The following is a 22,679-nucleotide window of genomic DNA, read 5'->3' as shown; positions in this document are numbered from 1 at the left end:
TTGAGAAAATGTGTTTGACTGTAGTCTTTGTGAGCATTTTAATCAATACTTGTTCTGGAGGGATGATTGACTTCTAACCTGATCACAAGTCACTCCAAAGCATCTGCAAAGAATGTTACTTAGTTTGCAGAATTATAATTTCAATAAGATATACAAGAAGAAGGAACAGATGTACGTAACCGACATGGGGTCAAAATCAACTATCCCAATTAAGGAAAGTCGAAGCTACTGAGAAAAAGTGTGAAATCTTCAAGACTCAATGAGTACCTTGAAAATCATCAACCAACATTAAATCTGAAAGATGATCGCATTGTTCAAATTAAGCAAACTACACAACAAAATACAACTTTCCATGTGCTCCAGGAATTAATGACGAAAATATGGCCTGAAAGCTTCAAGGGCATATCTGTTGCTATAAGATTTTTGGGCAGACAGAGATGAAATAATAGCCCAAGATGGCATCTTGAACAAAGCAAATAGAATCCTTATCCCTGAGGAGATGGTGGAAGCGATCTGAAGCAAATCCAGGGATAAACTCAAGGATTTTGTAATCTGAGGAAGGCAAGAGAAATATTCAACTGGGCAAACAAGCGAATTAAAATTAACCACCACATCAATCAGTGCACTGTTTGCAACATATACCAGATAAAGATAAGCAAGATAAAGAGCTGCTCTGACGAATGAAACCTCACATTACCCATGCATGAAGCCTAGAGTAGACCTCTGCGCTCTCACAGTAACAGATTATCTTGTCACCTTGAGTACTATTCTGACTACTAGAAACTGGACCACCTGAAGACTACCAGAGTATAGCATGCCTGAAAACATACTCGAGTCATTATAGTATTCCAGACATTGTGATAAGTGACAATAGCACACAATTCATGAGTGGAGATTTCAGACACATCATAAAGGATTAGGAAATTTAACACATACATTATTTCTGCACGATCCCTGTCTGAGGCAGCTATAAAATTGCAATTGGGTGATAAAGAAATTGAGAAATCCAGTACAGACCTTTTCATGGCAACTTTTCGATCATGTAACACGACTTCTGATGACATGGAAAGTAGTCCTGTCCAAAGTATGACACTGCTTTCAAACTATTCTTTGATAGCAAAAAATAACAGCTGAAGCTAGGAGTAGCAACAAATGTGTTTATAAAATCAAAGAGAAAGAACAGAAAGTCAAATTTCACTTTGATAAAACTGCCAAGTAACAGTAAGAGCTGAACACTGGAGAGCCAACCAGAATGCAAAATTTCAGTGCTTTCAACAAGAGTCAGCCCACATGGCAACTTGCGTTAACAGTTGTCACCTCGATTATATGTGATGAATGTGAAAGCGCCCAGATATATCTTTAAAATTACAGATGTCTCTGTAAATAGAGAAGCTATGCCTTCCCTATAGGCAGTTAATCACAAGATGAGGTTGCACCACCTATACAAAGTACAGAATGACCATCTATTCCAGAGTTCTAACTGGTCTTCAGCAATGGAGGTGGATCAACAACAACAGTTACCATGGTAACTGCACTCACCATTGAATGATGCTTTTGGGAGAAGGAAGATCACTCTAGGTATAAGCTGGGATGAGACGAACAGCCAACAACAGCCATATACATACCATTAAGAGACCTGCACAATTGAAAGAGTATGCATGCAATGCATGTGTACAGACTGACAGGAGTGGACTGTTTAGACGTGAGTCACAGAGATTTCACAAAATGGAAAAAGTGATTTGGCCTATTGTGTTTTAAGTAATCAAGCATCTAATCATTGTAGTTTCATTTTGCAGCACTTGGCCCATAGCCTTGTGTGGTGTGGAGTTTCAAGTGCTCTTCTAAATGCTTCTTAAATGTCTTGAGGATTCCTGAACCTGCCACCTTTTTCGGCAGTGAGTTCCAGATATCTACCACCCCCTGGGGAAAGAAAATAATTCTCAAATCCCCTTTAAACCTCCTGCTCCTTATCTTAAAACTATGCCACCTTCCTGATATCTCTACTCAGGGTAAAACATTTTTCCTATCTACACTATCTATGTCTCTCATAACTTTGTACATGATAATCAAGATCCCCCTCAGCTTTCTTTGCTCTAAGGAAAATAACGCCAGGCTACTCAGTTTCTCCTCATAGGTGAATCACTCCAATCCAGGCAACATTGTGGTGAATTTTCTCTGCACCTTCTCCTGCAATCGCATCTTTCTTATAGTGTGGGTACCATAGCTGCACAGTATTCTAGCCATGGCCTAACTAATGTTCTGTACATCTCCATTCCCCCAAGCTCAGGATGTACATGTATTTGGAAAGGCAAGGAGTAATTAGGGATAGTCAATATGGCTTTGTGCATGGGAAATCATGTCTCAATAACTTGATTGAGTTTTTTAAGGAAGTAGCAGAGAGGATTGATGAGACCAGAGTGGTGGATGTGATCTATATGGACTTCAGTAAGGTGTTTGACAAGGTTCTCCATGGGAGACCGGTTAGCAAGGGTGGATCTCATGGAATACAGGGAGAACTAGCCATTTGGATACAGAACTAGCTCAAAGGTAGAAGACAGGGGGTGGTGGTGGAGGTTTGATTTTCAGACTGGAGGCCTGTGACCAGTGGATCCATAAGGATCGGTGCTGGGTGCACTACTTATCGTCATTTATATAAATGGGTGTGAGCATAAGAGGTATAATCAGTAAGTTTGCAGATGACACCAAAACTGGAGCTGTAGTGGACAGTGAAGAAGGTTACCTCAGATTACAATGGGATTTTGATCAGATGGGCTAATGGGCTGAGAAGTGGCAGATGAAGTTTAATTTAGATAAATGCAAGGTGCTGCATTTTGGGAAATGCAGGATTTATACACTTAATGGTAAGGTCCTAGGGAGCGTTGCTGAACAAAGAGACCTTGGAGTGCAGGTTCATAGCTCCTTGAAAGTCACAGGTGGTGTCACAGTCATAGGATAGTGAAGAAGATGTTTGGTATGCTTTCCTTTGTTGGTCAGACGATTGACTACAGGAGTTAGGAGGTCATGTTGCGGCTGTACAGGACATTGGTTAGGCGACTTTTGGAATATTGCGTGCAATTCTGGTCTCCATCCTATCAGAAGGATGTGAAATTTGAAATGGTTCAGAAAAGCTTTCCACGAATGTTGCCAGGGTTGGAGGATTTGAGCTATGGAGACTGATTGAATAGGCTCGGGCTGTTTTCCCTGGAGCGTTGGAGGCTGGGGGTGACCTTACAGAGGTTTATAAAATCATGAGGGGCATACATAGGATAAATAGACAAAGTCTCTTCCCTGGGATGGGGGAATCCAAAACTAGAGGGCATAGGTTTAGGGTTTGAGGGGAAAGATATAAAAGAGATCTAAGGGGCAACCTTTTCACACAGAGGGTGGTACGTGTTTTGAATGAGCTGCCAGAGGATGTGGTGGAGGCTATTACAATTACAATATTTAGAAAGGGTTGGAGGGATATGGGCTGGGTGCTGGCAGGTGGGACTAGATTGGGTTGGGATATCTGGTCGGCATGGACAACTTGAACCGAAAGATCTGTTTCAGTGCTGTACATCTCTATGACTCTTATATTCAACATCTTGACTAATAAAGGCAAAAAATCCCTTATGCCTTCTTAACCACTCTATTACCTGTCCTGCTGCCTTCATAGAGATCTATGCACACCACATGAAGGTCCCTCTGACCTCTGTACATCCTCGGTTCATACCATTCATGTTAGTCTTCCCAAAATGCATCACTTCACACTTTTCATTAATAAATGCTGTTTGCTACTGGTTAGCCCATTTGTCCAGCCACACAACAGTTTACACATTGTAAACGAAAACAGCATGATACTGCCAGCGTAGGCAAGAATCCACTGCAGAGCACATCTGATAGCAATACTGAGTGACTCAGAATATTTATCAGGGATAGACTCATATCAAATTTGTCATTTTCAGCTGGAAAGAAACTAAATTTCCAACTAATATTCAGAAATGATTCACTGTGAGCTCAACAAGGGTGTTCAGGTCTCCAAACATATGGACACACCAGCAAGTATGCTTACTCTTTTGATCCAGAAAACACCTAGTGTTAATGCTTTAGAGAGCTGGTTTGGCCAGTGCCTGGACCATAGCCTTTCCAGTTGCAAGATTGCCCAATTCACCTGCTTTCTAACTGCTGCGGCTCAAGATGTGCATCGGTGCATTGAATCTGACGATGGTGACCTTATTCCAAACCTTGTCGCACTAACCGGCAGGGGATGAGAGGAAAAGGAGAATATCAATGTTGCCGTAGAAGAGAGACAGTTAAAGCAAAAACAAGTGAAGAGAATGCAGTGAGAAACAAAAATCATTCGCACACCAGTTTATTGCATTGCAATGCGCCGGCAGCAGCCTTTTTGATTCGCAACTCATTGAGAAATAGAAGGAGTTTTTCATTATTTTTATTGTTGCTGTGACGTCAAAGGCTGTAGTAAAACCCAGGGAGAGACAGTCACATGACCGCGAGGCCCTGGTTGTGACGTCACTTACTTGGCGTTGCCATGGAGCCCCCCCCACCGAGCCTCATCCTATCGATATCGGTGACAGCTTTGAGTAACGTCGGCGCTCACCAATCAAGAGGGGGATCTCCGGGAACGGCCCCGCCCTCGCACCGCACGGCCAATCCGCGTGTCCTATCCCTGGCAGCCGTCCAGAAATGTGCCATAGGCCCCTTGCGATTGGTCACAGCGGGCGTGAGGGACGGGGAGCCAGGCCAATCGCAGTGTGAGGCGGCGGAGGCACGGCCAGTGAGAGGCGAGAGGAGGCAGTAAAGGGGCGGGGCGTTGGTGCTGGGGCTGAGGGAAAGTTCGAGTGAGTGTTGATGTGCTGTGTGAGAGCAGAGGGGGGTGGGAGTGGATTCGATTCACTCTCTGGGAGCTGTTGGGGTAGGAGGAGGTGGAGGGGGTCGCTGAAGAGCCGCCGCTATTTATTGTTTTCGAGTCCCGTCGATCGGCGATGTCCTCGCAAGTGGCGCCGCGAGTGCGGCCCAACGGCTCCCCGACCTCCAGCCGCCCTCAGCCGCTCCGAGCCACCGTCCCCTTTCAGCTGCGGGCGGCCGGCGGCGGCAGCAGCAGCAATTCCCCCGTCGGCGCCAGGCTGGCCCCCGGCTCCTCCTCGGCACCGTCCCCGGCTCCGTCCGTCTCACCGCCAGGGAGCCGCAGCGCCTTCCACAGCGTCACCACCTCGACCAGCACCGGCCCCGGGCCGGGGGAGCCAGAGGCGGCCTGGAGGTCGGCCCCATCCGGGGAGAGGAAAGGCAGTTACTCGACCTCCTGCTGCACATCTCCCGTCAGCAAAGGTACCTGCACCTGCTGCCCGGCCTCAGCAACATAAACACCTTCAGTAGAGAGCAGCGGCGCATTAATCTCAGCCAAGCATTGCAAACGGGGACGATAAGTTTTATTCGGGGTGTTTAATCTTTAATTTGTTTTGGAGAGGTGCTGTCTTAATGATGCAGCTGAACTGATGGTGTCCCAAATCCCCTTGTCCTTCCCTGCCTGTGTACGTTAGCAGCATCTATTTTAACAATCTCGGCTTGCATGTTGTTTGCTTTCCCACTTGTTTTTTTTTCCCGTGTTCACTGCCCCCACATGAGTGCCTCCCCTTAATGAGAGGGCCTGGAATTGCAATGTTAGCTGCAACTTGTGGAGTAAATTGCATGTTTTTCTTTGTTGTTTGTTAATTCTCTCAGGTTTCGAACGCTGTTCAGACCGTAGCAACGAAAAGCCTGATAAGGCTGGCATCAGTTTCTATCAGCAGCGTACACACGTTTGAATTGAACTGTTGTTAACTGCAGAGATTATCTAGAAGCACTGAGTGAGAGAAAATGAAATTTTTTTTAGGTTAACAATGTAGTTGACTCGTGATGACTTGAGACTTCATAGAATACACAACGTTTCAAAATTGGCACTTAATTGCAACCCTTTTAAAGGGTGTTGCTTATGTACCTATAATTTCTGGGTCCACTGAGTGGTTACTTTGAAGATTTCTGGGGATCCTCCAAATCATTTTGCCAAATATGTGGTTAATGGAATTGTTCAGCTCAGGATAAGTTGCTTCTGCAGTGTTTGATAATGACCTTTACTCAGTACAGCTGAAGAGTGGTTTTCAAGTCCTCTGTCTTATTATTAAATCTGGTTGTGAAATAGTTAGGTGTCTTAATAGCAACTGTGTAGGGGGTTGCAGGTTCCTTTTTTTTGAAGCAGTGTTATCTATCTTTATTAAATCAGACTAAATCTTTAAGAAACAGGAGCCTAGCACTGAAATTATAAATTGTCTCTACTATTCAGAGTAAAAATAAATGTATTGGTACAGTTTGTTCATTTTGATTGCAAGAGTGAAATAAATGGGTAGGAGTGTTTTGGGAAGAAAGCTTAATTCAGGCAAGTTTAATAGAAATAATCCAACTGTAACCAGATGCCAATATAATAGCTGCCTTTATGGCATATTATGTATGTACAGTAACTGCATTGAATGCGTTTGGAGCTGGTGAAGCTGTCAAAATGAATGTGTAAGTGTCCAAGTAATATGCTTCCAGCTGTGAGAATCTATAGGCTTTTGACATGTGATGTTTCTTTTCCATAAAGAAACCAGTGAGCTAAGTTGAAGACGATCCCTTGAGTAATCATTTCATTTTCTCATCTTTCACATTTTTTGAAATATTTTGTTAATTCAGGTCTCGAACAAGAGATTCGTAAGGCAGCTGAACAAGGTTAATATTGAAATTTAGATGCATGGGAAGTCATTGCAACACACACCTGCAGAATAACTCCTTTAATCAGCCCCATTATTGAGATTTTCTCATTTCAGAGGCTTTTGACCTCTCATTTAGGTGCCAATATTTCTGCAAAGATCACTGTCTTCCTAATATGCTGCACATTTGTTTATTGGTGGTTGAGTGTTGCAGTAGGTTGACAGCTTTTGCTAGCATTGCTGAAAGAGGAAACCGGTTTTTAGTTGCGCATATTGTTTCAAGTTCAAAATGAGATCTTGGACTGAACTGGCAATAGAATGTAATTAATGTGAAAGTATGGCCAAAACAGCTGATTGACCATTCAGTTGCTTATTGGATAGGGTGCAATATGCAAAATATCATGGTAATTGACCCTTTGGTCCAACTAGTCCAACAATGACCATGTTCCCAAACTAAACCAACCCCACTTGCCTGCACTTGACCCATATCCCTCCAAAACTTTCCTATTCACGTACTTATCCATGTGTCTCCTAAACATAACTGTACTTGTATCCACCACTTCCTCTGGCAGTTCATTCCACACACTAACCACTGTGTAAAAATGTTGTCCCTCATGTCCTTTTTAAACCGTATCTTCTCCTCATCTGAAAAGTATGCCCTCCAGTTTTGAACTTTTTTCCCCACTCCCTCTATGCCCCCATGATTTTATAAACCACCATAAGGTCACCCCTCAACCTCCTACAGTCCAGGAAAAATAGCCCCAGCCTGTCCTTACAATTCAAATCCTCCAGACCTGGCAACATCTTGGTAAATCTCTTCCTAATCCCCTCTAGTTTAATAATATCCTTCCTATAACAGGGCAACCAGAACTTGAGACAGTACTTCAGAAGAAGCCTCACCACTGTCTTGTAAATCCTCAACATGACATCCCAACTCTTATACTCAAAGGTATGAGTAACGAATATGCTAACTGCCTTCTTAACCACCCTGTCTACCTCTGATGCAAATTTAAAGAATTATGTACCTGAACCCCTCGGGCTCTGCTCTACAACACTATGCAGTGTCCCATCATTAATTGTATAGGCTCTGCCCTTGTTTGTTTTAACAAAACACAATACCTCTCATTTCTCCAAATTAAACTGCATCTGCTCCTGCTCAACCCATTGACCTAGTTGGTCTCTGTCTCTTTGTAACCTTAGATAACCTCCTTCACTGTCCACTATATCACCAATTTTGGTGTTATCCACAAACTTAGTAACCATGTCTCTTATATTCTCATTCATTTATGTTATGGTAGGAGATAATTTTTTGTATCTAATTGTCAAGCTCACCCTGAATCCCATTTGATCTAACTTTCCGAATTAGTCCACCATGCGGAACCTTATCAAAGGCTGTGCTAAAGTCCAAGTAAATAAACGTAAACCAGTTGAACTTTCTTTGGAGTGAAGATAGGCTTATATCAATAAACTGCATGTGGGGTTGTTCCAGTTGTAAATGGCACGCAGACATTTCTATTTATCTGCAGAGTTCCATGTTAACATGGTGCCACCCTTTCTTGAGATCAGTCACCATCTACAGTAGTTTAACCATACTAAATATTTACTGGTTGTAACACTTTGTTCCCACGCATATTTGCTGCAGCTGTTAAAAGCTGAAGTGCTGGATTTTGTTCTTGTGGTAGTAAAATAGTTTGTGTACTGTATTTACTGGAATAAATATGGACTTTATTTAACACAATTCAAGTTGAAATCCAGCTGTATGTTATTGAAGGCTTTTTCAGAGTAATGGGAGACTAATTTGGAACCATTCCTGGACGCTAGACAGTCTTGCAATATTTGCTTTTAGCAGTTTTGTATCTCTTTCCTGCCCAAGGTGGTTCACAGCATGACAAAGTAAAATCTTAAACAAAGCCACAACATGAGGATAATTTGTTTAAGGAACATCATGAAGGAGGAGAAATTTTAGGAGGCAGCTCCAGAATTTATGCAACTGAAGATGAGCCTTCTAGTAGTGGGCTAATGAAATTTGGGAATGTGCAGGAGGCTAGAATTGGAAGAGCAGAGGATGACATTGCTGAAGCATATGAAGAAGTCTTTAATGGGTTTTGGTACTTTAGAAAGTCACAGATGAATGAGTTCTCATTAAAATTTCATGAGAGAAGATATGCAAATTATCAAATTTCTGACATTACTACAGCTATATTTTAAAGCTCCTTTGTCTTTGGTTCATTTCTGTAGCTAGGAAAAACTCTTTAGGAGTGAGCCATTGAATGGATGTAGCAGAGGAGACCATTTAGCATGCTGTCTATACTAGGTCTTTGAGAATAGTTCACTGTATGCCACTGTTCTTCTTTGCTGCCCTGCAATTTTTTCCTTTTGAGATGATCCCATTCTCTTGTGAAAGCAATAACTTAATCTGCCTTCACACTTGGTATGTTTCAGATCCTAGCCAGTCGCTGCATCATTCTGTTTAACTCTAGGGTATTGCTTTTTTGTTTTGCTGTGCATCTTTAATTGGTCACCTCCAGTTCTTTAATCCTGCGTCTGTAGGATTGGTTTCTGTCTGTCCACTCTATCCACAGCCCTTGTGCTTTGAATGCCTCTCTCAAATCTCATCATGATCTTCTACAAGGAGAACAACCTTGCTTTTCTAACCTATGTGGCTTTAGCACCTCACCTTTGCAACAAGTTCCATGAATATTCTCTGGGTCCGCTCTAATGTCATTGCATTCTTCCTAATTTGAGGTGGCCAGAACTAATGCTATACTCTAGATGGGTGAGTGGAGGTCTTCCTATTAATTTGCAAACAGACAGAAGGGGCTGAGTTTGGTTCGGTTGGCTAGTCAGTGGTTTGTGATCGAATGATGCCAGCAGCATGGGTTCAATTCCCACACCAGCTGAGTGGTAAGGTGACTCTTAACTTAAGTGACCATCATCTCTATTGAGAGAGCGCAGCCCTATGGTCTGGTAAGACAATGGTTAATTTTAATTTGGGAGAATGGCTAGTTCTAACTGAAGGGATCATGCAGCTTTTCCAAATTTTGTAGCAACATAATCATAAAATTGAAAGTACTTTATTGGTGGTTTTTATTTTAATATGGGGACTGCTATTGATTTGTGCACTACGGAATCTGATTTAATACCTTCAGCTGTAGCATTGTCTCCTATGACGGAGTGTTTTAGTCATCACTCTCTCACAATACACAACTTTGCTCCACCCTGTGCCAATCTCAAATCTCTTCCTAACCCCCAACCCCCAGATTCAGTGACCAACTGTTGTATTGCAATACAATGTTGCAGAGCCCCAGCTTTGACTGCAACTCTGGTTTAACCACAAAGGGCATTTGGGTAAGGGTTACAAGACCATTTCAGCATATTGACCTTCCAGTATTTGGGTACAGCTTCAACCTTGTGTGAAGCCAGTGTTTTATATTTGAAAGGTCACTATCATCGCTGTTTGTTACTACTAGCACAGTGCAGGGTAGCGATGCAACTGTGGCTTGTCTCCTATATGCCAATGGTGCCTGAAATATTTATCCTTGCCGTTCTTGAGGATTGAGTGAATATTTATTTGTCACTCGCTGTGTTGGTATATGGTTATGATGTGATCAATGTACTGAGCAGTATTGTACTGTACCTCTGTTTCCCAGGACTGCATTGGGAACAATGTCTAATTTAAAAAAACTAGCCATGAGACCATCTGGAGAAGGTCATCTTGTATCATTTCAGTTTCAGGCTAGTTACAGAATAGCCAACTTGTACAGCTGAATCCTGGGGCTTTCCAAGTTCGCTGCAAGGTGGTGTAATTTTCTGTGTTCCAGTTTTTAAGGTGGAGCAAATAACTGGCTTGTCAGCTTGTTCTTCACATTAAACATATTCCAGTTGGAAGCTGAGCAGAGCTTATTTGTTCCATTTAACTAAATTACTGCTTTACGTTTCTGTGCAATTTCCATATAGATTCTTTCTCACTTTCTCAATATTTCTTTTTGAGAAGCAGTGAAGTATAAATTCCAACAATGTGTAAATTTGGTTAAGAACTGTAATGAGGAATAATCAGAATACAAAGCAGATCACCCATTGAAGAATTGAAATGGATATCTGGGCAGTTGTAGTAGCTGAAAACCTTTTGTGTACTCTTCGGAGAGTTTTGAAAACAGGTGTAAACTGGTAATCTCATGAACCTTCAACAAGACCAGACTAAATCCCACTGTGCACAAAGGGCAAAAGGAGAGTAAATTTTAGAAACTGAATATGTTGGTGTTGTGAATAAGTAATTTTTTTCAATACAACAGAAGATGCAGACACTTTAATGTTAGTGTATAAACACTGTTCTCCCCATCTCCCAAACCTAGGGTGAAGCTTTTTAGAGAAATTGATGACTTTATCTGACAGTGTATTGGATTTAACTTCAAAATGAGGTATTTGAACTGTAAACTATCACTTCACTTGCAAGTCAATGATTTTACAAAAAAATGACACTATGACAAGGAGATGGAGGTAATGATGCCTTTAAGTTATGACTTGGCTGTTTGATTGCTCTGGTGAAGATGTCTAGAATTCACTTAAGTTGATAGCATTCATACCTGTTGAGGCAGCATGGTGGCTCAGTGGTTAGCACTGCTGCCTCACAGCGCCAGGGACCCGGGTTCAATTCCCGCCTCGGGCAACTGTCTGTGTGGAGTTTGCACATTCTCCCCATGTCTGTGTGGGTTGCCTCCTGCAGTCCAAAGATGTGCAGGTCAGGTGAATTGGCAATGCTAAATAGATTGGGTTGGGATATCTGGACGGGTTGGATCGAAGGGTCTATTTCCATGCTGTACATCTCTATGACTCTAAATTGCCTGTAGTGTTAGGTGCATTAGTCAGGGGTAAATGTAGGGGAATGGGTCTGGATGGGTTGCCCTACGGAGGTTCGGTGTGGACTTGTTGGGCCGAAGAGAATCTAATCTATTTCTGCCAATTTGGAAGTTTAGGAGCATAAGCACAATATCTATGGTATTTGGGCACTTTAAATCTTCCATTTATAGCATTTGGACTGTTTAAATAATCTCCATTCTCTCCATGTTTCTGCAGCACCATATTGCTCTATCCCATTTGTTTCTGCCTCTGGTTAATTTTTTTCTTAAAAATTTGAAGAATTCTTACAGTAGGTTTAGCCTAGAATCCCCCTGCGTGCTGTAAGACGATGGGCTGAATCTAAACAAATTTTTAACCCCACATCAAATGTAATTTCTTGGGCTTGAGCCAAAATCCAGATCTGAATATCTTGAAAGTCTGTGCATTTTACAAGAACTTGAGTGGATGAGTGTTGACAGTTTTGATGGAGTTATCCAGTATTTGCAAGTTTGTGTAAATTTTAATCTGTTATGATTAGTGGGGAAAGATAATCTTATGTAGGGATTGATCTTTTGATATCTGTAGTGAGTCCCATTGGAGTAAAGTTGAGCAAATTGGATTTTGAATCAACCTGTTTGATAGCATCCCCAATGCAAACATCTGGAAGTGAAGTGATTTACGACTTTTGTTTGTAGTAGGTTGCCCACCTGAGGCCTAGTGATGTGATCCAGGTTTGAAAACCCAAAGCCCAAGCAAGTATCTGACTTAATGACTGGAAGATTCTTATGGAATTGAATAAAAATTCTACATTTAAACCGCCCAGGGAGTACTTCGAGCAACAGATCTAGCAATATATAAAGTAATGAGACTGTTGGTTGACCAACATTTTACACGTGACCCACTGGGTTGCACAGAATGCCATGAGATGACACCGTCAAGAGGCTTTTGGCGAACAGTTGATGGATACAGGGCAGTGCCTTTTTTTTTATGCTTCATATTTGAAGCTTGGGTTCATTATGCCATCTGTCTTCCTGTGGGACACCTACTGCTGGCGTAAATCCTCATCATTCTAGCATTGATTTATATCTGTGTCATAATAAGCCTTTCATGTAAATGTTAGTTCCTGGATCACCTTTGAAACTGGGTAAAGTTTGAATTAGTACTTATCATTTTTTCTGTAAAGTTCAAGTAATCATACTAAGCACAAGTAACATTCCTTGCTCCCCTAATTACCTAACTGTCGGTTATGGAAACAACAAGCTGCTTGTGCAGAAAGTTTTATGCTTAAAAAAAAATCATATTGCAAAGAAACTCAATGCTTAGTAAACACTTTTAATGCTTAATATTAAACTTCATACATATCATGTGACTTCGGATTTGTGAAATATTTAAGTAATCCTATTAAAATGCGAGAATTTGAGATTGAAGGATAGTTGTAATTGCAATTGCTTGGCAGCTTTCATGGCACATTATATAAAGAAATGTAACAAAAGTGAAGTTGAATCAAGATACAAGCATCAAGACTTGGGACAGTTTTCTTATGGCTGAAACCTAACATTTGTCTTTTTTGAATTTGAAACCAAAAAATGCGTACAAACACTTGTGTAGAAATTTCAAGTGACTTCTGTGCTGCATTTTAAGTTGATGTCTAATTATGGTGGGGTTAGCTGTGTGTCAGCTGAAAGGGAAGAAGAAATAACTTGATTACACATCTAGAGCTGGCCTCATGGTTATAAGATTGGATTAGCAACCCAAAGGTCATCTGTTAATTGCACTGAATAGATTTGGAAATGTCTTCCACAATGGTGACGAAGTGCAGACAGACTGTTTCCTTTCAGGAAGATGTAACTCTTTGATCTGTTGGTATTACCAATGCTTTGTATGTTCCTTAAAGTGACCTATTAATTTAACTGATAAGTGTATGCACAAACATGTATAGTGACATATGTTCCTTCCCAGGAGAACCTCAAACATGTTTGGCTGGCAAGTTAATGAGGATATCTTCTATTTTTCTACAAGAGGAGGTTCTACTAGCTCACCCTGACGTTTTATTAATTTGTGGGACCTGGGCTTCATGACAATGCTTGCAGTATTTCCTTGCATTTGCTAGCCATGTATTTCTAAGCCAGGGCTTCCCCAAGTGAGGTCAAAGGCTTTACCAAGACAACAGCTGCAGGCTCTCCTTAAGAGTCCAAAGTTGGGGGAAAAACATTAGGATGTACTTGTCTAGGTGATGGAGGTCACTCGCCTGGAAAGTGCAGTTGAACACTCACTTAGTTGCTGCAGTTTTGTTCAGTGCTCCATAATTTGTTTTATTCACTTGCAGGATGTGGGTATTGCTGGCCAGCCAGCATTTATTGCCCAATTTCCTTTGCAGGTGGTGGTGAGCTGCCTCCTTGAACTGCAGCGGTTCACATGAAAAAGGTGGACTCTCCATGCCCGTAGGGAGGGAATTCCAGGAATTTGACTCAGTGACACTGAGGGAATGGTGATAGGTTTTGAACTTAGATAGTGAGCGGCTTGGGGGGAGCCTTGCAGGAAATGGTGTTCATGTGTATTTGCTGTCCTTGTCTTCTCGTGGGTTTAAAAGGTGCTGATTAAGTCTCTGGTGAATTTCGACAGTGCATCTTGTACATCGTACACACTGCTACTGAGTGTCGGCGGTGGATGGAGTGATGCTTGTGGATATAGTACCAATCAAGTGGGCTACTGTGTGGATGTTGTCAAGCTTTGAGTTGGAGCTGCACGCATCTAGGCAAAAGGTGGAGTGTTCCGTTACACACCTGATTTGTGCCTTGTAAATGGTAGACAGACTTTGGGGAGTCAGGAACTGAGTTACGTGTCGCAGTATTCCGAGGCTCTGACCAGCTCATGACCTGTCTTTATTTATGTGGTATAAGTTGTAATTAGCTGTAATATGGTTTCATTGGAAGTTGGTTTGCATATCTTGTGTGCTTAGTTTATTTAACATTCTGTCAGACTGGCAGATGGTGCCAGGTAATTGCTGTCACCTCACGCATTTGTGAAAACGTGAAATAGATGGCAAGTTTCACTATGAAGTGGGAAGGGTGGGGTAAAATGTCATGCCAGCTGGAACCTTCTGGAGGAGCATGGCTCATGCTTGAAACTTCAACTCTCCTGCTGCTCAGATGCTGCCTGACCAGCTGCGCTTTTCCCGCACCACACTTTTTAACACTGTCAGCCCTCTAGCATTGATTTGGTGAAATGGAGGATAATGCAATCACATTCACATTGGACTATTTAAATTTAGTTTTTTTTACTTTGTCTTCAGTGAGTCTGAACTGAAAAGTTAAAATTCTCAAAACCTTTGTCATTTGAGAGGAACTTTTACCATTTCACTTTCCTAAAGATTGCTGTGGATGTTATTACTGCTGAGCATCCTTTGACAGTAAAGAGAAGTAGATGTTCTTGTGGTATCAATGAGATTTCATTTCAATGTGGTAATTTTACTTTGTGCAACTAGTTTCAACAATGGGATGTTTGAAACTGTTGTACATAATTGTCTTTACCATATTATTTTATTTCACAATGTTTAGTGCAGTGTGATCATTGATCGTCCCATATAGGTGCAGATGTAAGCCAAACCCAGACTGCTCTTTTTTTGCTTAATGAGGCAAATTTTGTGTAAGGTTAACTGAAAATTATAACTTAACCTTTCCTAGTCCCTCCCTCTATCCTTCTCGAAAGTACCCTGGATCCCTAAGTCTTTCCTTTTGACAAATTCTCGTGTTTTCTACCTTCCCCCTGCATCCAAAATCCGCCGCCGCCCCACAATCCTCTGGCAAGGTTTCTTCAGGATTTCAAGGAGTTGTGATCACTTTGCACCCAAAAATACTGATTTCCTGTGTCCTCAATTGCTTGGCTTGACTTTTTGCATGTCACCAACCCACATATGGCAATCTTATTACCTACCTTGCATTCTAGTGCTACCTTACATATCATACTTGGAAGACCCTTGAAGAAATGTTCTGTCACAGCTTTTAAACATATCTAAAATTGTGTGAAGTTTGCCTTGGAGGTTTCAACTTTAATTTTTCCTGGTGCTAACCTTGGTTCTTTTTTCAATATTATGTTTTTCCATGAGCAAACACTGGGATACCATAGCTGATTAATTTCCTTTTCTTGGCAAGATGCATTGAACACTTCAGAAGGGCTAGGATTATTAGTTAAAATTGATAGAACAATTGCAATTGTTTTGCAAGCTTGGGCAAGAAGGTATTCCTTTTGTAAGAAGTTCAAATTAAAAACTTGAAATTGTTCCTCCTGTGTGGCAGAACTGCACTCTGTCCCATGCAGACTGTATTCTTGAATGAACTGGAGTGATGTGCTGTTGGTGAGCTCTGCAATGATATTGAGTTGCAAAACAGTAGGACTTAGCAAAATTCCATTTAGAGTTGGAAGGCTTAACAAGACATCTAGGAACAAGTCCCCACTATTGCATCAGGTTGAGACAGTTGAAGAATCTAAATGGTGGTGGGGACATGTTGATCCGATCAAATCTTGTTGGTATGCTGGAGTGTTAATGGAGCTATACTCCTCCACTGAGCTCTTATTTTCAGCAAGTTTTTAACCAGCTCATACAACTAGCCTTTTTTAAAATGTGGAGTATACAAAGCAAAGTTTTTAGCTAAACAGGTGTAGCCTCATATATTCCAGTTTGGAGTTTGCTGTTTTAATAAGTGCTGTTGCTGGAGCGGATGTGTAATCTTAAAAGATAGTCAGTGGGAAGTAGCTATTTTGGTCAATTATAGAAGTGTGACTGTGTAAGTAGATGAGAAAGTAAATTTTGGTTCCTTTGCACAGCAACATGTTGCAGATATGATCTGATAGTATTTAATTGAATGACTTTAATATCCATTTGCAATTCTAGTCATGTTGTCAACTTGGTTAAAGAAACATTTACAATTTGGCCTATTTATCTGATGTAGTTTGTCCTGTTAAACTGAACATCTAAGGTGCATGCATGCAAAATTTAAACACTTTCATATGCACCAAAAGCAAAGTAGAGCTGTGGATATGTACTCTAAAGTCTCTCATTATCTTGACTCTTCTCAATTTCGAATGTTTATTATATATTCCACTTTTTTTGTTTGCCGTCCCTCACTTCCCTGGATTGAATGCCATTTGTTGTTTTACTACTCAAACAACCAAACCGTTGTCATTCTAGAGTCAACAGCTGTCCATTTCATTATTGACCATGTGGCTATTTTGTTATCTGTGAAGTTCTCAATCATCCCTTCCACATTTAAATTTTAAATCCTAAATATGAAGAAGTAACTCAGAAGTTTGAGGGCAGAGCAGTAGATGTGATCTATATTGACTTCAGTAAGGCGTTCGACAAGGTTCCCCATGGGACACTGATTAGCAAGGTTAGATCTCCTGGAATAAAGGGAGAACTAGCCATTTGGATACAGAATTGGCTCAAAGGTAGAAGAGGTGGTAGTGGAGGGTTGTTTTCAGACTGGAGGCCTGTGACCAGTGGAGTGCCGCAAGGATCGGTGCAGGTCCACTACTTTTTGTCATTTATATCTGCATTTTGGGAAAGCAAATCTTAGCAGGACTTATACACTTAATGGTAAGATCCAAGGGAGTGTTGCTGAACAGAGACACCTTGGAGTGCAGGTTCATAGCTCCTTGAAAGTGGAGTCGCAGATAGATAGGATAGTGAAAAAGGTGTTTGGTTTGCTTTATTGGTCAAAGTATTGAGTACAGGAGTTGGGCGGTCAAGTTGCGGATATACAGTTCATTGGTTAGGCCACTGTTGGAATATTGCGTGTAATTCTGGTCTCCTTCCTATAGTAACGATGTTGTGAAACTTGAAAGGGTTCAGAAAAGATTTACAAGGATGTTGCCAGGGTTGGAGGATCTGAGCTACAGGGAGCGGCTGAACAGGCTGGGGCTGTTTTCCCTGGAATGTCGGAGGAGGCTGAGGAGTGACCTTAGAGAGGTTTACAAAATTGAGGGGCATGGATAGGATAAATAGAGACAAAGTCTCTTCTCTGGGGTGGGGGAGTCCAGAACTAGAGGGCATAGGTTTAGGGGGAGAGGGGAAAGATATATAAAAGAGACATAAGGGGCAACATTTCATGCAGAGGGTGGTATGTGTATGGAATGAGCTGCCAGTGGAAGTGGTGGAGGTTGGTACAATTGCAACATTTTAAAAGGCATTTGGATGGGTATATGAATAGGAAGGATTTGGAGGGATATGGGCCGGGTGCTGGCAGGTGGGACTAGATTGGGTTGGGATATCTGGTCAGCATGGACAGGTTGGACCGAAGGGTCTGTTTCCATGCTGTACATCTCTATGACTCTACGACTCTCTTTGCCACAAATAGCAAGGGACCAAACTCCAAGCTCTGACTATTTTTGGTTCACAAAAGCATTCATCAGCCATCGCCATTTTGTTTCCTATCACTGAGAATTTTGGATCTCGTGCTCCAGTTTCCTGTATCCCTGGGCTTTAATTCTTTGAGGTGTGCCATTTGGGACCTTGTCAAATGTCTTGAAAATATGCATGGATGGCATCCAGTATACTCTCCTCAAAACTATAAATAGGAACATGAGTAGACTTGTTCATCCCCTTGAGCCTGCTCCCCCAGTCAATAAACCAAGGCTGATCTAACTTTCCACAATCCACTTTGGAGAACCCTTGTGTACCCGACAGCTATTTTTGCCTTAAATATACTCAAGGGCCCATTTGCTCACTCTGCTCTATGGCAAAGTGTGCGAAAGACACACTTCCCTCAGGATAAAATTTATCCTCCCCCTCTGTCTTAAATTGATGCCCTTTAATTCTGAGAATATGCCTTCCATTGTTAGACTGTCCCCTGAGGGGAAACATCCTCTCAGTATTTACACTATCAAGCTGCTTAAGAAACCTTAATGTTTCAACAAGATAACATCTCATTGTTCTAAATTCCAGTGAGTGGTGTCCTTTTGATATGGATATATGATTGATAAACGTACAGACCTGTATATATGAATGATAAATTCTGATCTCTGTATGCAAATGTTTACATATGTATGGCATGACCAACTGTACAGACCATCAAATTATTTTATGAATAAAATATATTTTTGAAATAAAAAGTCCTTTTGCTCATAAGACAATCCCTTCATACAAGGGATTTTTCTCAGTGAACCTTCTCTGAACTGTATCCAATGATCTCTTTCCTTAAATAAGAGGACCTTCTCTGCTCTCCATATTCAACATGTGGTTTTACCAGTACCCTGTACAGTTGTTGTAAATCTTCTCTCTTTCTGATAGTCCAACCTTGTTGAATTGAGGGTCAGCATTGCATTAGCCTCTCTGATTACCATCTGCACCTGTTTGCTAACTTTCTTAATCTTACCTTTTGAGGAAGTAACAAGGAGGTTAGTAAGATGTAACTTAAAGCCATGTTGATTATACTAATTCTGCCTTAGGAAGGCATGAATCAGTTTATCCCATTTCTCAATTTATTGTAATTAGTTTTGCAGCATTGAAGTTAGATTGACTGGCCTGTAATGATTTGGCTCACCTCTTACACTCAATTGCCTTATCTGAAGCTGTCGACAGACTGAACACCTCTAAAGCATTGTCATTGATTTTTGTCTGTTTTTTACCAGAAGCCTTCAACAATAAACTTGCATGCCATATACTAACAAAAGCATTTTCAATTTTTCAGTTTAGTGCAAGTGTATTTTAGAAAAACTTCATTGATCAAATTTGTACAGCTTTGCAAATATATCACTTTTGGTATAATAGTCTAATTTCAAGTTTTGGTTTTGCTTTTTTTTTATTTAAAGGATTTTTTTGTCTCTGTGGATCATACTTAATGGGCACAGAGTTTGGATTGAATTTCAGTTGAGATGTGACCAGAGCCTGGTGTTAAGTCTGCCTCTAATTTGTCCCAGATCTTGCAAAATCATTTCACTGCAAGTGTTACACTTTCATCCTTGCATCAGTACTGTAAGGTCAAAATTTCAGGGTGGTTTTATTGTCAATAACTCTTAAATTGAGTGATTCCATAAATTCATTTGATTTTCTAACTTGCCAGCAGAGATGAGTGTTTTGTCCAGTTTAGCTTCAAATATAAACCTATTAAGATTTCTACATTGGCAATATCACAAAGTGGGCTTCATCCAAAGTTTTTAAGCTGTCTAAATGCAAAGCAGTCATAGCAATAGGGTAATGGAAAAGTTTGGAAGTTTAAGAAAAAGATTACATTAAAGTAAATGTGCAGGAATTTGGAGAGTAAGTAATACTAACCTTTTGAAATGAATTATCTATTCCAGCAGTTGAGAAACCTAAGACTCATCAGACAAAATCTTGCATACGACGCACCTCCTCCCTTGACACCATCATTGGACCTTACTTGATAGGACAGTGGCCACGTGATACTGACGTACATGCTACATGGGAGAATGAGAAAGCCACACAGGTATTATCGCTTAAGTTTTATAATGAACAAATGTCTGAAAAGCATCCATTGTTGGCCTTGTATTGATTAGCTGAATCTAAAATGTCTTTGACACTTACTCCATTTTGCTGTTCAATGTGAAATGGTGACTCTAGAGCGATACTCAATGTGCAGAACCACACATTGTGCAACTTCTTGCTGTTTAAAATTCTTTTGTCAAATCAAGTTTATCAATTTAACTCTGTGCTGTAAATAAAGGTCACCTCAGTCTTGAATTAATAGTTAATTAACAGTATTTTTATGTGAATAACATATGAAAATTTGTGACTGAAGAATATATCTTAGCTGTTGCTACTTTAATTGCTCACTGGCTGTCTTTGTACACAATCTCTTCCTGCTTTTTCCTCCTTATTTTGGGTAGCTAATTTGTCATTGGAATTCCAAATCTACCTTGAGAGCCAGTGGTGGTGATTATTTGTCAGATTTTCGAAATTTACAACATTGAAATTAAATTGCAGTACCAGCTGAAGTGAGGAATGAAACACCAGATTTCAAGTGAACTAAATTTAACAATAGATTGGTGAGGCTTTTACTAATTTGTCAGTCAAATACAAATTGAGCAAGGTATAATGTTGAGCTTTTAGTTTAAGTAAGGGAAATTGGTCAGTTGGAACTAAAGAATGTTACCCAAATGGGTATGCAGGCATTTTTAAAATGAGTTTAAAAGGTAAAATAACTCAAATGCTTCAAGATCAAAGGATTTGCTCACCTGAGTACAAACAAAATGCCAGTATGAGGTTTCACTGTCTCAAATGCACAGCTGAGATGAAAATAACAAACTGAAAAAAAAATTGATGCAAGTGGGCTCCAAGCTGAGTATAGGGAAATATCTAAATGATTTGTCCTTTCAAATTCTTTCAAAGCTGTATCCACCAGAATGGATGTCCCAGAAATCTAAAATGGCAGAAAACCAATCCTTGATGGAGGTGGAATTTGCCCAGAAGTATTGAGTTTTCATGGTCAAGGAAGTTACTGCGATGTGAGGAGTTAAGAGATAGACAATGGAGAGATCATTATAGAGACGTACAGCGCGGAAACAGACCCTTCAGTCTAACTCGTCCATGCCGACCAGATATCCCAACCCAATCTAGACCCACCTGCCAACACCTGGCCCATATCCCTCCAAGTGCTTCCCATTCTCATACCCATCCAGATGCCTTTGAAATTCTCAATTATACTAGCCTCCACCACTTCCTCTGGCAGCTCATTCCATTCATGTGCCACCCTCTGCGTGAAAAAAGTTGCCTCTTAGGTTTCTTTTATATATTTCCCCTCTCCCCCTAAACCTATGCCCTCTAGTTCTGGACTTCCTCACCCCAGGGAATAGACTTTGTATATTTATCCTATCCATGCCCCTCATGATTATATAAACCTCTATAAGGTCACCCCTCAGCCTCCGACACTCCAGGGAAAACAGCCTCTGCCTGTTCAACCTGTCCCTATAACTCAAATCCTCCGACCGTGGCAACACCTTTGGAAATATTTTCTGAACCCTTTCAAGTTTCACAACATCTTTCCCAAATGGGTATGCAGGCATAGGAAGGAGACCAGAATTGCACGCAATATTCCAACAGTGGCCTAACCAATGAACTGTGTATCCACAACATGACCTCCCAACTCCTGTACTCAATACTCTGACCAATAAAGGAAGGCATACCAAACACCGCCTTCACTATCCTATCTACCTGTCACTCCACGTTCAAGGAGCTTGTGAACCTGCACTCCAAGGTCTTGTTCAGCAACTCTCCTAGGACCTTACCGTTAAGTGTATAAGTCCTGCTAAGATTTGCTTTCCCAATCTGCCACTTCTCAACCCATTGGCTCATCTTATCAAGAGCCAATTTTGGTGTCAACTGCAAACTTACTAACTATACCTCTTATGCTCACATCCAAATTATTTCTATAAAGGATAAAAGTGGACCCAGCACCGATCCTTGTGGCACTCCACTGGTCACAGGCCTTCAGTCTGAAAAACAACCCTCCACCACCACCCTCTCTCCTACCTTTGAGCCAGTTCTGTATCCAAATGGCTAGTTCTCCCTGTATTCCATGAGATCCAACCTTGCTAATCAGTTTCCCATGGGGAACCTTGTCGAATGTCATACTGAAATCCATATAGATCACATCTACTGCTCTGCCCTCATCCGTCATCTTTGTTACTACTTCAAAAACTCAATCAAGTTTGAGACAGATTTCCCATGTACAGAGCCATGCTGACTATCCCTAATCAGTCCTTGCCTTTCCAAATACATGTACATCCTGTCCCTCCAGATTCCCTCCAACAACTTGCCCACCACTGATGTCAGGCTCACCGGTCTATAGCTCCCTGGCTTGTCCTTTTTGCCTTTCTTAAACAGTGGCACCACGTTAGCCAACCTCCAGTCTTCCGGCACCTCACCTGTGACTATCAGTGATACAAATATCACTGCAAGAGGCCAATCAATCACTTCCGTAGCTTCCCACAGAGTTCAAGGGTACACCTGATCAGGTCCTGGGCATTTGTCCATTTTAATACATTTAAAGACATCCAGCACCACTACCTCTGTAATGGGCATTTTTCAAGATGTCACCATCTATTTGCCTACATTCTATAATCTTCCATGTTCTTTATCACAATAATACTGGTGCAAAATACTCATTT

General features: G+C 41.1%; 1 protein-coding gene across 3 annotated transcripts in view; it reads left to right on the top strand.

The window, feature by feature from the left end:
• Window positions 1-4,847: 4,847 nt before the first annotated feature.
• Window positions 4,848-22,679, top strand: part of LOC122539943 (glucocorticoid-induced transcript 1 protein-like) — a 64,497-nt gene continuing 46,665 nt past the window's right edge. For 2 of the 3 annotated variants that reach the window (XM_043675146.1, XM_043675143.1), the window contains exons 1-2: window positions 4,849-5,325; window positions 19,854-19,999. In XM_043675146.1, coding sequence (XP_043531081.1) covers window positions 4,983-5,325; window positions 19,854-19,999 — 489 coding nt within the window. In that variant the 5' untranslated portion in view covers window positions 4,849-4,982. Of the gene's footprint in view, window positions 5,326-19,853; window positions 20,000-22,679 lie in introns of all 3 variants that reach the window. The other variant, XM_043675144.1, reaches the window with a different exon arrangement.

The sequence above is a fragment of the Chiloscyllium plagiosum genome, chromosome 33, assembly GCF_004010195.1.
Source record: "Chiloscyllium plagiosum isolate BGI_BamShark_2017 chromosome 33, ASM401019v2, whole genome shotgun sequence".
NCBI lineage: Eukaryota > Metazoa > Chordata > Chondrichthyes > Orectolobiformes > Hemiscylliidae > Chiloscyllium > Chiloscyllium plagiosum.
The sequence above is the reverse complement of the archived record's forward strand: the minus strand, read 5'-3'. Positions and strand labels throughout refer to the sequence as shown.